This window comes from Lucilia cuprina, chromosome 2 (assembly GCF_022045245.1).
Source record: "Lucilia cuprina isolate Lc7/37 chromosome 2, ASM2204524v1, whole genome shotgun sequence".
Taxonomy (NCBI): domain Eukaryota; kingdom Metazoa; phylum Arthropoda; class Insecta; order Diptera; family Calliphoridae; genus Lucilia; species Lucilia cuprina.
The window spans coordinates 41,069,292-41,085,006 of record NC_060950.1 but is presented as its reverse complement, the minus strand read 5'-3'; the positions used below and the strand labels follow the sequence as shown (position 1 = coordinate 41,085,006).

Genomic DNA, 15,715 nt, shown 5'->3' with positions numbered 1-15,715 from the left:
ATGATTACTTCATCGTTGTACTCGCAATAAAAAGATTTTTATTATAATTCTTTATGCCGAATTTTATGACGATTAGTCTATAACTGACCAACAAAACAAAATCTATGTTCAAAATGTACAAAAGCAAATATTCTTCAAAAACAAAAAAATATTCAAAATACTTTAAAATAAGTTATGTTATTCACTATCAGTGAAATTAACAATTTTTCCAGAACTCAAAAAACTTAAAAATAATATATATAGATTTTGCAAAAAAAAAATATATATATATATATATATATATATATATATTTCATAAGTTTTGTAAAATTTTACAATTTGGGTGTGGGTACATCGGTTGGCCAGTTGGTAGTGGGCCTGTCAGTTTGAATGTTTAATGAAATTTTACTATTTTTAAAATTCTCATCTTATTTATCTAATATTCGTCAAACATTAGTTTTAGTTCTTACGTTACTAAAAATCTAACTCACACCGGTAAAAGACTTTAGCATGACGCATGTTTTGTTTTGCAGCCCAATGTTCTAAAAAACGTATTTTGGAGTCTTGTAGGAAATGAGCGAAATAATGTGCAATTTTTATTAAAATAAACAATATTTGACTGAAAAAACGTTAGTGCTTTTTTACCCATTTTCAGTTAGAAAATTACGCTTTTTTACCCCTTTTTAATTTTTTTGCGCGCGTTTTGCTTGACCAATGTTGGCAACACTGAATAGCCCACTGCATTTTATACAAATCTTGAAATCTAGTTTGAAAATTGTTGATAAGATTATTTATTTCTTCAGAAAACACTTTAAGTTTATCTGGATTTGTAAAATTTGCAAAAATTACTTGCATCTTGGGAAAATTAGACAGATTTTGGCAAGAAATTTGATCTTTTAAAATCGTTAACTTCCTTAAAAACTCATTAATGGCATGAATAATGTCGGAAATGTTTTTATCTTTCCCTTGAAGGACCAAATTTAAATCGTTAAAATGATGTGTTACATCATAGAAAGCTTAAGTCGAGGAAAAAGTCTGTAGATCTCAACGAATTAATAATATCAATATCTTTAGGACAATCCTGCGACTCCAAAAAAATCAGTATCTCCTCTCTAAGATTAAAGAGACGTTCCAGACTTTTTCCTCGACTTAACCATCGAACTTCTGTGAACAGTAAAACATCGCCATAATCAGCGTCAATTTCTTTTAAAAATGCAATTAATTTTCTATGCGAAAGTGCATTGTGGCCACCTCTAAGTCGGTTTATGATCTTTATTGCTATTTTCATAACTTCTTTCAATCCTAATGATTTTGAAAATAACGCCTGCTGGTGGATTACACAGTGGAATGTTGGAACATCAATTCCTGCTCTTATAAGGTGACCAACAAAGCCCTGGTTACGTCCCACCATTACTGCAGCACCATCTGTGCAAATAGCGGATATCTTTTCCTTATCCACCATAGACAATATATATTTACTGAAAGCTTCAAAAATGGCTGCGCCAGTAACATTACTATAAAAAGGAATAAGTTTTAAAATGTCTTCAAATGCGTTGAATTGTGATGGAGGACAGATAGGCAAACGTCCTTAAAAAAATTTACCATCATCGAAAGGTCGACCCTTTTTAGCTAAGGCTAATGCTATAGCATATGTTGCTTTGGCTTGAAAAGTTTTTGTACTTCCGTTTGTTTTGTTACTAATTTCAACTAAATTTCTACAATCTTTTATCCGAAGATCCTTCTTTAATTTTTTTTAAAAGTTGAAGTCTATCAAACCCAGAAATGCTATGCAATTCTAGGTGACATCGCTCATAATGTCTTTTTATGTAGCTCTGAAACATATTTTTTAAAACCTGGTTGCAAACAAGGCATACTGCTTCATTAAATATATTTAATGAAAATAAAAATTCATTTACCCACTCTACGTTGCACGCGCAACGGCGGTTTAAGCTGTTAAAACAACAATTCTTATTTCAAAATATTTTTTTTTTTTTTTTTGCAAAATTATGTCTTTTTATGTAGCTCTGAAACATATTTTTAAACCTGGTTGCAAACAAGGCATACTGCTTCATTAAATATATTTAATGAAAATAAAAATTTATTTAACTAATTTTAGTTCCAAATTATATTTATTACAAATAATTTATAATAATACTAATTTTTAATATTCTGCAATTAAAAAACTGTAATAAAAAATCATTTATTCATAAAGTATAACGTTTTGCATATATTAATTTATTTACAGTGTACGCAAGTTTTTAAAAAAAAAGGCATACTGCTTCATTAAATATATTTAATGAAAATAAAAATTCATTTAACTAATTTTAGTTCCAAATTATATTTATTACAAATAATTTATAATAATACTAATTTTTAATATTCTGCAATTAAAAAACTGTAATAAAAAATCATTTATTCATAAAGTATAACGTTTTGCATATATTAATTTATTTACAGTGTACGCAAGTTTTTAAAAAAAAAAACTTGAATAAAAAAAATCATAAAATCATCAATAAGGGTTTGTTTGATTTTATTTAACTAATGAATTTCCATCATTTTATTTATTCATTATATAATTGTAAATTTTTGTTTTAATCGTAAATGGCCCTAGGGCTCGATTATTTGAATAAAGAATTAAAAAAAAAAAAAAATACGCGCAACACACTACCTGCTTCATTGAATGCTGTCAAACAATTATGAATTATGAATTATTTTTATTTTTTACGCTCTTGTTGTGAGTATTGTTTACGATCGTGTTGTATACGTGTGAATTGCCGAAAATCTTCGTAATCAGAACAATTTGCACGCGCAACGGCGGTTTAAGCTGTTAAAACAACAATTCTTATTTCAAAATATTTTTTTTTTTTTGCAAAATTAATTTTTTTGTCATTAATTAAAATTTCTAGATTTTCGATTTAAAAAGCAAAATAAGAAAGGATTTTAATACTTACTTTAATATATTACCTAATATTTGTAAATATGTGGTTAATATTTAATCAATAAAGCAACACTTTCAAAAATATTAAAAAAAATAATAAGAAAGATTCGGTGAAAACATATGGGTTGAGGACCTCATAAAACTGCTCAAATACAGGATAATTTGATGACAACAGAATTCGAAAAATTTCAAAAGAGTACTCCCCTAGGATAGTTAATAAAAAGTTCAAAATAGGTACTCCTATTATTAATCACATGAAAAATTAGACTGACCTTGGTTGTAGTCGACCTGCGGGAAAACGTCTTAGTTTTAGAAGGAATCGTTCTATTTGTCTATTTATTGCCAAAGATAACATAAACAGGTCGAATTAATGTAAAAAATATCCTTTTTATGGACGTGTCCAAATTTAGTTAGAACATTTAGTTTTAGGACATTTGTAAGGCGGCCAAAAGGGGAAAAAAGATATTGGACCCGAAATATAAAGTTTAGCGGTGGTAAAATTATGGTATAGAACTATATTTAAGACATGGTAATTGTCAAATTCAATTATACTACGATTCTATGTATGGTATAAGATAGAGATCTATTAAAAAACATAAAGTATTTTTACCCTGTTGAAACTAGGCCCGTAGTTTGGAGATTTAAAAACGACAATATCCCTAAAAGCAAACTTTCGAGTTCCAGTCGAGTGGCTAGACTCGAATATTATACCTGTATTAAAGTGGCCGACCTATTCACAGAAAAAAACTATGGAAAACAGTAGTTCTAAGATATGGACTCAAAAATTGCCCTTTCATACCAAAGTTTCCATTCAGTCAGTAACAGAAAACCAAATAAGTTTATCTTGTGTTATTTTTTAAAATTAAATAATTTATATGGGCATTTCCATCGTGACGAACGTGACGGTCGTACGTTTTAAAGAGATGAAAAATATATATAAACATATATATTTTTTTAAAAATTCTTGTATTTTTATATAGGACTTCAATAGCTCCATAACTGGTCGGAAGAAGAAATTGAAAGATCTTAATGGCCCTAAGATATAAGTAGTTAAAGTGCGTGACGTGATGTGACAGAAATAGAAGTTGCTTATTTCTTTTTTAACAAAAATGTAAAAAACCCAGAAATGCTATGCAATTCTAGGTGACATCAAAATGTAAAAATCTGCGAGTTTTACCTGGCTATTTGGTTAAAACCTTTTTTATTGTAATGTGGAATATTTATTGATTATTTTTAGCTTTTAGAACTAAAAAATAGTTTTCAGATTTTTTTGTACAAGCCGTTTTGTGTGACGTGACATGACGTGATTTGACAAAATTTCCAATGATGAAATTTGCAATATTATTGCAAATTAATTAGTCCATAGATATATTTTGGACGGAGAAATATTTCGACTATTTAATAACATTTTAGTTGAAAATAGCTCCCGTATAAGAATAATATAAGAATTAACATTAATTAACATAAATCTTTTAAAAATGCTTATATCACCATAAAATTCAATACAAATAATTTTGACATACACAAAAATCGTTCATCCTATTTTTAAAAAAAAATCCATGATTAGGCATAGCTTCCATACAAAGCCCACATTTGATGTACCCATATATAACTAAAATTTCGCCATCCTGATAATACAAACACACAAGAAACTTCCAAATGTACAACTACTGATCCTTCTGATGATAATACAATAATCGGTCATAACGCCAATATAAAGCCAATATCCGAAAATCACTTTTTTTCATACATTTCTTAAAAATATCATTTGTTGAATTTCTGTGCTCTTTCTTCCACTTATCAACTAAAAATCATAACTATCACCTAATTGAATAAATTGCATAAATATCACATCTTTTTAAATAACAATATTTCACAATTCGAATGTTGCACTTGTGTAATGTGACGTGACAGACTTTGAAATTCTATAAAAAATAACCCCGCTTAGAATTATTTTTCTTTTGTTTTAAATTGAGTTCTATATACTAAACTTGATTTAGATTCAAAGTTTTGAATACTTCTGAATACCAACTAAAAAAATATCGTGATAAATCCTGTTTCAACGTGACGAACGTGACATTTAAAAGTCTATGAAAGAAAACCGAAAATTTGCCTTTTAAGGATCTTTATCTTATTATATTTGTATGTTTTAAGATAACTATTAATTCAACAAATGTTTTCCGAAAAAAGTCCATTTAAATATTAGCGTTTATAATAATAAAAACTATCAAAAGCAAATGCTACTAAATGTGGAAAAATATGCCTGAAATATTATTGTAACTTTTAATTCCGATTTCTCATTATAGTGGTTAAGTAAAGCTTTGGGGTCTTTAACATAATAAAATTTGAATCTATAATAATAGAAGTTGAAATTTTAATTTTTATGACTTTTAGTTTTTGAGCCAAGGTGGACTTTTCGGTGGAAATGCCCATATTCATAAAATGTTATAAATTTGGGTATATAAAGTATATACAAATAAAATTCTAAAAAAAAAAATAAAATTTTTTATTAATGTTTTGGGTTTTGAGTACGTTTGTGAGAAATTGGAAAAAGTTTTCATTGTTTTATATACATATAAAGATAATAAATAAGAAGGTAAAAACATAAAAAGGGTCGGCTATGCCGAATCTTATATACCCACCATCCAACCTTGTTTAACTCGAATGAAACTTACATATGTCGAATTTCATCAATAATTAAAGTAATTTTCTGAATGGAACATTATATAGGGGGTCAATTATGGGCCGATCCTAGTAAAATTTAGTAGATAGAATTTGGTTCGTATTAAATTTATTTGTGTCGAATTTCATCGTTACACTCTTATTTTTAAGCCATTAATGAGAGTTGAAGACATTTTCTTAAGGGGACCTTATAAGGGGGGTAGGGAATCATAGACCGATCCTCATAAAATTTTGTAAATAGATTTTGACTCGTATGAAACTTACTTTTGTCTAACTTCATCTATATACTAGTATTTTTAAGCCAGTAATGAGCGTTAAAGTCATTTTGTGAAGGGGACCTGATTGGGGGGTAGGGTCAATTATGGACCGATTCTCATAAAATTTTGCACAGTGATTTTGGATCATAAGAAACTTACTTATGTCGAATTCCATCACTATATTCGTATTTTTAAACATGTTATGAATGTTAAAGCTGCTTTTCGAGGGGCCATTTGTATGGGGGCTATCCGAAAACGTGGACCGATATTGCCCATTTTCAATACCAAACAAACCTTACCTATAAGAAATATTTATGTGAAATTTTAGCACTAGCTCTTTTCATTCGGACTCTATCGTGCTTTTAACAGACAGACGGACGGACAGACATGGCTAGATCGTCTTACGAATTAATTAAGGACCCAGAATGTATATACTTTTTTGGGTCTATGACCAATACTTGGATGTGTTACAAACGGAATGACAAAATCAATATACCCCCATATTTTTTGAACGGTGGGTATAAAAAGTGTTAGACCACGTAGAATACGTTAAATTGTCGATATATACTTCAAAGTCCCTAGGATTAGCTAGACCTGTCAGTATCTAACCAAATACAGTTTTCTGTGCCGATAATGACATTAATACGTTTTGTTTTATTTCCGGTAAAATAATGGGCGGATATAAATTTCGCTCCGATAAGAATATCTATAGGCCTACTAGAATTAGGCGTTCTATATTGCTAAGAATTAATAATAAGAATTGCGGTATATTAATCCATAAAAGCGGAACATGAAACATAGTCCGAACCGAAAGGATCGATATCTCAAAGAGGTAGAGTCAGACTATGCTCTGAATTACCGGAGTTCGAATTTACCGTTAGAGATTCACTACTTTTCGAAGCCGATTTGAATGTATCTATTTTTTATTTTTTTTAATTAATTTCGATTAATGCCTGGCAGTAGAAAAGAAAGTTCTCCAGATGTTCACTGTCCTCTCCACATGATCTACATTCGACCGAATCCGCACGTCCAATTTTACATAGATGTGTGTCCACTTAGAATACGTACTATTATACTAACTTCAGACTTGCCTTACGGGATTCTCTAACCTATATTTTTAGTTCAGCTTTTGTTGCTTCGAATAGTTTTGCGATCGTCATGTTAACTGCCTCAAGCACATAAGTATTCTATAGTCGGCACTTTAAAATTTTTAATTTCTCTATAGAAAATTGGGTATATTATTATAAAAAATTTGTATATAACATTTTTCTCTTCAAAAATTATATGTATACGAGTTATTTTTGTAAAGAAAATTTATGTATAACACTTTTTTCTATAAAAATTTATGTGTATTACAATTTTCTCTATAGAAGATTGATTGTACAAAATTTGTTTCTATAGGGAATTATGTGTATACAATTATAGAAAATTTTAAGTATAACAATTTTTTATACAAAAAATTATGTGTATAACAGGGTTTAATGAAAATTGTGTGTATACCCAATTCTTTAAATAGAAAATTAGTTCAATAATAGCTTTTTCTATAGATGATTAACATTTTCTCTACAGAATATAATTTTCTATACAAAAAATATGTGTAACTTTTGTATATTGAAATTTATCTAACAAAGATTGCTTCTCAACTGTTTTTCTACAAAAAACATTATGAGTTTTTTTCTATAGTAAATTTCTAATATGACAATTCTTCTATAGATTCTTCTACGAAACTTATGTTTAATTTTTTTCTATAGGAAATTGCATATTTTTATACTTTTTTCTCTAACAAAAATTATAATTTTGTATAGAAAATTGCTTTGCAAATTACTAAAAATAGTTATTTGTTTTTCAAAAATGTTAAGTGGATCTAAAACTTAACTAAACACAAAATTGTAATAAATAAAAATCATCGTAATAACATTTTCCGACTCTTTAGGGGGATAGTTTGAAAAAGAGCAAAACGTTAAACTGCCGACTACTGGTATATTTACCCTATATATATGTGTGTGTATGTATGTACATATTTACTTACTTTTATACGGTTTTGAACAGCATTGTCCTCTAAAATCAAAATAATCAAGTAAATTTTCGTCAAGTACGTTGTTCCATAAAGCGTTTGTCTTCTGATTTTTGTAATTAGTTGCGCTTTTAGATTCATTTTTGATGAACTCTTTACTTAGAATATTGTTATTGGCCAAATACTTAGAATCTTGCTTTAAAGGTGTAGCATTACCATGATTATGAATAACATTCTTTATTTCACCGAAAACTTGCTTCTTTATCTGATGCTTCCTACATGAATCGCCATTTTTATTAGTTAGTTGTCTCATATCTACAATTTATTTAATTATTGTGTGTACAATATTTTTCTGCACAATACTTACTTTGTATACCATTTTCATTATTACTCTGCGTTTTGCTCATCATTTTTACACATTTGCAAAATAAATTTGATGCAACAAATATCTTTTCACCCTTTTACAAAATATAAAGATATAAATTAAATTTCCCGCTTCCAATATTGAATTACATCAAAAGCTATGAGAAGAGGGCGAAGTCGACTTTAATTTGTCGGAACGACTTAACTAAAATAATTCGGCGGCGGCTTAGCCAGTGTACACTTAATAAGGTAGCCTCGTCGCTACAACAAATACAACAATACAAAAACAACAGGCGATTTGTTATTGTAGAATAATCCCATCTGTCAAAAAAAGCTCAAAAGGTACTTTTTGAATTTTCTACAATATTGAACCTAGAAACATGAAATTTAGCATAGTAGAGCCTTGAACTACAAAATGGGACTTTTTGGTACTTTTCCGTTCTACAAAGGTACTTTTTGAATTTTCTATAATATTGAACATATAAACATTATGTAGAGCCTGGATTAAGTGGGAACCCATGAAAGGAAAGTTTTTGGTACTTTTTAGTTCTTCAAAAGGTACTTTTTAAAATTTCTATTATATTGAACCTAGAATATGAAGTTAAGTATGTAGAGCCCGGATTAATTTAGATCGTATAAAATGGGCTACAATTGGTATTTTTTATTTTTTGTAATAAAATTCGTAATGACTGTTTCTTAACACATCATGGTGAAGATTCGGCACAGCCGAATATAGAACTCTTAGTTGTTTTTTTAATAAACGTGTAAACTTGTTTATATAAAAATTAAAAACTGAAAACCGTTTTATAAATTTTCATTTTCCGTCAATTTCGAATCCGGGTTTTAAAAGTCGAATAATTGATTTTCATAGTTCCAATATAAAGGTACCAAATTGCTGGCAGGACTGTTTTCAGCCCTAAAGCCATTTACTGAAATAATTCAAAATTTTCGTTTATTTGGAAATACTTTTTTTTGAGGAAAATTATGTTGTTTTGATCTGGTATTAAAATAATATATGAATAAATGTATATATGTATGAAGCATACATATAATACATTTGTACATAAAAGTGTAAGTGTAAAAGTGAAAATTGTTTAAAATTACGACAAAGAAAATGTAACAAAATTATCCACTTTTTTATTACAAAAGTAAGATTGAATTTTAATTTTGCAAAAACGACAAAATAAAACATTAAATAATATAAAAAACAACTATAATCACAATTTAATTATGTCTAAGTAAGTTCATACATACATGTATTGTAAGTTTACTAGGGTAGCCCCGTTTTTAAATGTTTAAATTTAAATTTGTCGAAAATAAATTTATAGTTTGGAGCAGTCTAACATATGTAGGAATACAAAATATAGTATACATGTATTTAATGCGATTATTGTCAACATTACGCAGACGTAAACATTTTTGTATCATGCAACCAACAAATCAACCAACCGTAACTTTTTGTGTTGTGATTAATTTTTTAGATGTTTAATCTGTTCCCTGTTTTCAGAAAATACAGAAATGATTGACGAAACATTATTTCATTTACTTTCAAAGAAAAAACAATTTCAGTTTCTAAATCATATGCTTTAACATTTAAATAATAAGAATTTTTTATAACATAATATACATTTTGAAATTGCCTAAACAAATATACATTAAGTGACATACATATACAGTGTCTCTCATAAGTATTCGAATTTAGGTATAATATGAAAAGAAACCAAATTTAATAACATATTTTTTTATAACATAATATACATTTTGAAATTGCCTAAACAAATATACATTAAGTGACATACATATACAGTGTCTCTCATAAGTATTCGAATTTAGGTATAATATGAAAAGAAACCAAATTTAATAAATATTTTGTATGCAAAATTAATAAATAAATTTGTTAAATTGTCTAGTCAGTAAAATTAAAATAATTTAGATTTATTTAAAAAAAGTCCATAAAATTACCTCACAAAAGTATACGAATTTTTTCTGTATTTCATATTTGACTATATTACACGAAACACAAAAATTAGAATCGAATGTTTGTTTGCTAAAAATTGTTTTAAGGGGTAACTATCAACCGAATGGATATATTTTTGGACCATTTTTGGGCATTTGTATCATCTTTTTCATGTATATCATTAAAATGGCGATTTTTTGCAATATTTGTATTTTTTCTCTTTTTCCCAGAGATAAAACCAAAATTTGTTATTGGAATTTAATATACCCCTTGGGTAGCTAAAAACAATATTTTTTGTTTCAAGAATCTGTATTTAAACTTTCCAAGATAATATTATTGGGAATCATTCTTCTATCGCTAATTCAATTTATTGGAACTCAAGTATATTTTTTATAAAACTAGGGTCACAATTTTTCGGGGGAAACTCTCTTCTATATATTGTTTTAGATATCAGCTGTTATACGTTTTAAGTTTTTAATATATTGTGTAAGTGTACAACTCCAAAGCATGCCTCGCCATTCAATATAGTGGGAATCATTCTTTTTATAACCAATGGCCACCAATATAATTATGGTCTAACTCAAAATATTGATATCTGTTTAAATATTATCTACTATGATCAAAATAAACCCAAAATTTTTTACAAACAGTGTTGTTGTAATGGGCAACATAATAATGAATGTTATGAGTAGTAAAAACTAAAATATACTGTATAGGATCACGTTTGTTAAGCATGTTTTGGAGTTGTATACCGCTACGATGTCTTGAAAATTAAAATATATTATGTGATTATATCTACAATATTATATACTAGCCACTTTGTCGGAAAATATCAATCCTAGTGGTATGAAAAGGGTGTTAAGATCCAGATAATTTAATTAGAAACAGAAGAACAATACCAAAGATATATCTTGGAATGTTTAAAAACAGATCCTTATAACACAAAAATTATTATTTTTAGACACCTTAAGGAATCTATTAAACCCCAGGGTTAAATATTTTTCAACTAATACATTCTCACGACTTAGGTTTTTGACAGCAGACTTAGGTTATGTCATACTCAGTTTCAGTTCTATGTATACCTTTTCTATGGTACAAATGCTCCAAAATTGTGGAGCAAATGGTCAAAAACATAGTTACCCCTTAAAACAATTTTTAGCAAAAAAAAACATTCGATTCTAATTTTTATGTTTCGTATAATATAGTCAAATATGATATACAGAAAAAATTCGTATGCTTTTGTGACGTAATTTTATGGACTATTTTTAAATTAATTTACGTAAATGTGAATTTTTAAAGTTTTAAAAAGCGTGATTTCAAAGCTAAGGACTGTCTAGAGAATTTAACAAATTAATTTATTAATTTTGCATACAAAATATGTTATTAAATTAGTTTCTTTTTATATTATACCTAAATTCGAATACTTATGAGAGACACTGTATATATTTTACATCTAATTTTCTAATTTAAACAAAAATTAAAAAAAATGCTCTAAAAACTGGAAAATATGCCTTAAAAACATGCATTTGCAATCATGCCTGGTAATCATAGTTATCAAATTGTAGTCAATTTGGACTACAGTGACAGCTTTAAAGAGACTTAAACATTTTCGAACGTATGTTGGAATTTTTAGATGTTTTTTTTAATTCAGAGATTATTTTAGAACCATCAAACATTTTTCGATCTTTTTGATTTTAAATTTAGTTATAAAAAAACTAAAGATTTTGTTCTGAAATTGCCCTGTAAAGTTATTTTTTATCATAGCTGAGATCAGGTTCAAGTTACATTTTAAGTAAAGATTTACTCGCGTCAGTAAGCAGTCTGCAAAACCTTACCTAACCTATATTTTAAAGACAAAACCTTTTTAGAACATTTTCCAAATAAGTAAAATTTTTTCACACTTCTGCCGTAATCCTCGGCTGGGGAATTTTTAGTAACTTTTTTTTCAAATACTTAATAAAAGTACATTGTGATGTTTAACAATATGTAAAAGTATTTACTTAATAACAACTATCACATAATATGTAATATCAGCTCGACCACGTCACGTTTTTGAAGACAAAGCTGTTGTAACTCTGTTTGACTTAGGGCCAATCTTTAGGTGAAGGATTAGGGATTTGGATTAAAATGTTTGATTTATCGATTAATATAAATTACGGGGACTTCACAATATATTTTTTTGTTTTAATTTTAAGTTTTCATTGATTTTCTTATTACATTTACAATTGTCTTCTTTTTTATAAAACATGCATTGTTTTGATAACAAACAGTGGCTTTTTCGCAACACTGCGAAGTTGGCATATGATTGAAAACTCAAAAAGACGCTCTAAAATAACAAGATTTATGTATATAATATAACTTTTAAGAACAATATTACCTTTTTCTTTAAGGTACTAAGCGTGTTTCTATTATTTACAGTTCAGAAGTTATAGTATAATATGTGAGCTGAGGAGGTAAACAGGCTGTCAAAGGTAACCCAGTGGAAAAATACTCAAACTTTCTAAATGCTGCCCTATGGACTGTAGTGAACTATTTACACCATAGATGCACTGAAAAGGATAATTGACCAATATTTGTTTATCGGATATAATAATGGTTAATTTGAGGTTTTATTTACTTTTAGTACAAAGTCGAATTTTTTGTTCATTTTAACTCATTTCATTGCAAAGATTTGTCATCTGGAATAATGACAAACGGATAGGTCAGGACAAAATAACGGGCTTGCAATGTGAAATCATACAAATGATAACCGATTTTAAAAGAATTCTTCTCCATGAATTTCTCCATTGATTTTACCGCTTGTAATAGAATAGAAGAACAAGATGCTTTTTTGGAAATTTGGTACTTACTTTCTATTTAAAGTTTTTTGATATAAAACGTACAGAAGCACCATATATATTTATTGGAATAAAATTAGGAGTCTATAAGCTATTCAAATCCAAAATTATAGAATTCTAACTTTGTTATAAATAGTATTTTATAAAGGTATTAAATCAATTTTAACTTAAACATTGCCGGCCACCTTGCAATACCTTGAGAATTGCAAACGATTTTTAAACGTAATAGATTTTTAAGAAGTCTCACGACTTTCCCCACAGAACCGAAGTCCCGCAGGTGGATTTTTAAGAATATAAGATACAGTTGTTGACACAACAATGGAAACTTTTTCAAATATTTCAGAAATGGTTGAAATTCTAAACTTATAAGTATATTATTAATAATTGTTATTAATTTTTACTAATATACATGTATTTGCCAAAATTAAAAAAAAAAAAAACATAATTAATTAAATTCAGAAAAAGGAAAACCAAATAACTTTTATTTATTTTTATGCTACTGACAAAACATTGGAAACTTTATAACTTTTACAAAAAAGAAGGCACTTACTAAAAATATGCAAAATAACTGCTTTAAAAGCATTGTTCTTTATCTTATTTCAGTTGTTGTTGTTGCCACCTGGACGAAGGAGGTAAACTTGAACCTAGGCGTCGTAGTCGATGGAAACCAAATACCGACTGTGAACCACCCTAACATTTTGGGGGTCACCTTTTACAGCCTGTTTACTTCCTCAGCTCATTCCACTGCAATTACGCACAAATTGCGAAGTAGAAACAAGGTCCTCAAAGCGCTAGCCGACAGCACTTGGGGAATGGACAAAGAAACCTTGTTGGCTACCTATAAAACAATTGGCCGGTCAGTGGTCAATTATGCTGCTCCAGTGTGGTTTCCATCGCTGAGTGATACCCAGTTGAGAAATATTCAAAGCTGCCCTTAAGACTGTAACGGGCTGCATGCAAACAACCTCAGAACACCATCTACATGAGGAAACGAAGGTCCTACCAGTCAAGGAACATAATGTCATGCTGACTAAACAGTTCCTCCTGTGATGTCGCCGGAGGAGTAATCCCAACTAACATCACACAGTTAGATGCTCCCCGTAGGCATGTCAGGAAAGACCTTCGTGTATACGAAGAGAGCATACGAAGTTATGTTCATTATCCCTTAGATCGAACTTCGTATACAGCAGCTTTGAACGACATTCATAGAGACGCCATCAATACCGCGGTTTCAGGTTACCGCATGAATGTCGTTCTTGGAGGTCATCCACCGCCCATAGCAGAAATAGAGAAGAACCTGAGTTGCTCTGGCATAACTGAGATCGGGATGGAACAACAGGCTCAACGCCTACTGGTCCCACATAGATCGTGCCGTCCCCAATATATGCCCAGCTTGTGGACAGAATCCCCATGATATCCACCACATATTCAACTGTCAAACCCACCCTACTTCACTTAGCCCAATGGATTTATGGACTAACCCAATTGAAGTAGCCCAATTTCTTGGCTTGGACCTAAATACAGATTAAAAATTGTATGGTTTAAGCCAGCCAAGCGCAGTAGGTTTGCACTGCGAGAAGTGAAATGATTGATTCAAATATGCAATGTAGAAAAAGAAGTCAGTGTCGCAGCATTTATTTGTTTTACATGAATTATTTATTTCTTGAATGAATTATTTAATGAATATTTAATCAATATATAAATGAATGAATTAATGAAGTAATTAATGAATCAATGAATTAGTGAATAAAATAATTACTTTATGTATGCATCAATTAATGAAATGATGAATGAATTAATCATTTTATAAATTAATATATGACTAATTAAAATAATAAACAATTAAGTGAATAAATTAACTCATAGAATTAATGGACATATTAATGAATAATTCAATGAATGAAATTATTCTTTATTTAATGAAATTATTACTTTATGAATGAATAAATGACAGAATTAAAGAATGAATGAATGCATGAATGTATTCTTTTATTTCTAATTAAAACTTAAAATAATAAAAATTCATTTATATGCGAAAAAATAACAAAATTTACATTAATAACACAGTTAAATAATTTGAAATTAAAAAATTCACTTCGATATGTAAATATTTAGAAATGTATATAAAAATAATTCAATCATAGCTTGTTAATTGTAATGAAATAAGTGCATTTTTATAAAAAAAAGTTTTAATTAATGCATTTAAAAAATTATTGATTTTATTTGTGAGAATTTATAAATTTTGTTAATTCATCTATATCAATTTCTTTTCCATAGCATTTAATTTGTAATAAGGTTTTCAAATGGTTATCGGACAGTTTATTTCTATATTTATTTTTAATTTGGGACATCGAGGAAAATGCGGACTCGCAAATATAAGTTGTTGAAAACATTGAATAAATTTTTAGCATTAAATCTCTAGTATTTTTGTACTTTTGTGGACAAATATTTTACCAAAACTGTACTCCTTGTTCCGTTGGAATAAAAAGATGTTGTCTCATCAATTCTAATTCTACCTGGATGTTATTGGGTACATTTTCCAATGAGCATGAGAGAGGATGGCTATAAATATAAATAGCCCCAGTGTTGCCAACTTAGTGCTTTTAGCACTATTTGCGGTGCTTTTTGGTGTGCCAAACGCGAAAAATTTTGCTCATGGTGCCTTTCTTCAAAAAGGCACTAAAGTGG

The 15,715-nt window shown here is 28.6% G+C and overlaps 1 protein-coding gene and 1 long non-coding RNA gene across 2 annotated transcripts in view; one reads left to right on the top strand and one right to left on the bottom strand.

The window, feature by feature from the left end:
- Positions 1 to 8,563, bottom strand: part of LOC111687636 — a 26,254-nt gene extending 17,691 nt beyond the window's left edge. Inside the window, exons 1-2 of the mRNA XM_023450090.2 lie at positions 8,238 to 8,563; positions 7,886 to 8,185 (exon numbers count right to left, since the gene is read on the bottom strand). Of these exons, the coding sequence (XP_023305858.2) occupies positions 7,886 to 8,185; positions 8,238 to 8,280 (343 nt within the window). The 5' untranslated portion in view covers positions 8,281 to 8,563. The remainder of the gene's footprint in view (positions 1 to 7,885; positions 8,186 to 8,237) is intronic.
- LOC124420028 overlaps positions 1 to 14,898 on the top strand; it is a 22,659-nt gene extending 7,761 nt beyond the window's left edge. Inside the window, exon 3 of the long non-coding RNA XR_006940987.1 lies at positions 13,631 to 14,898. This is a non-coding gene — a long non-coding RNA (uncharacterized LOC124420028). The remainder of the gene's footprint in view (positions 1 to 13,630) is intronic.
- Positions 14,899 to 15,715: the final 817 nt, after the last annotated feature.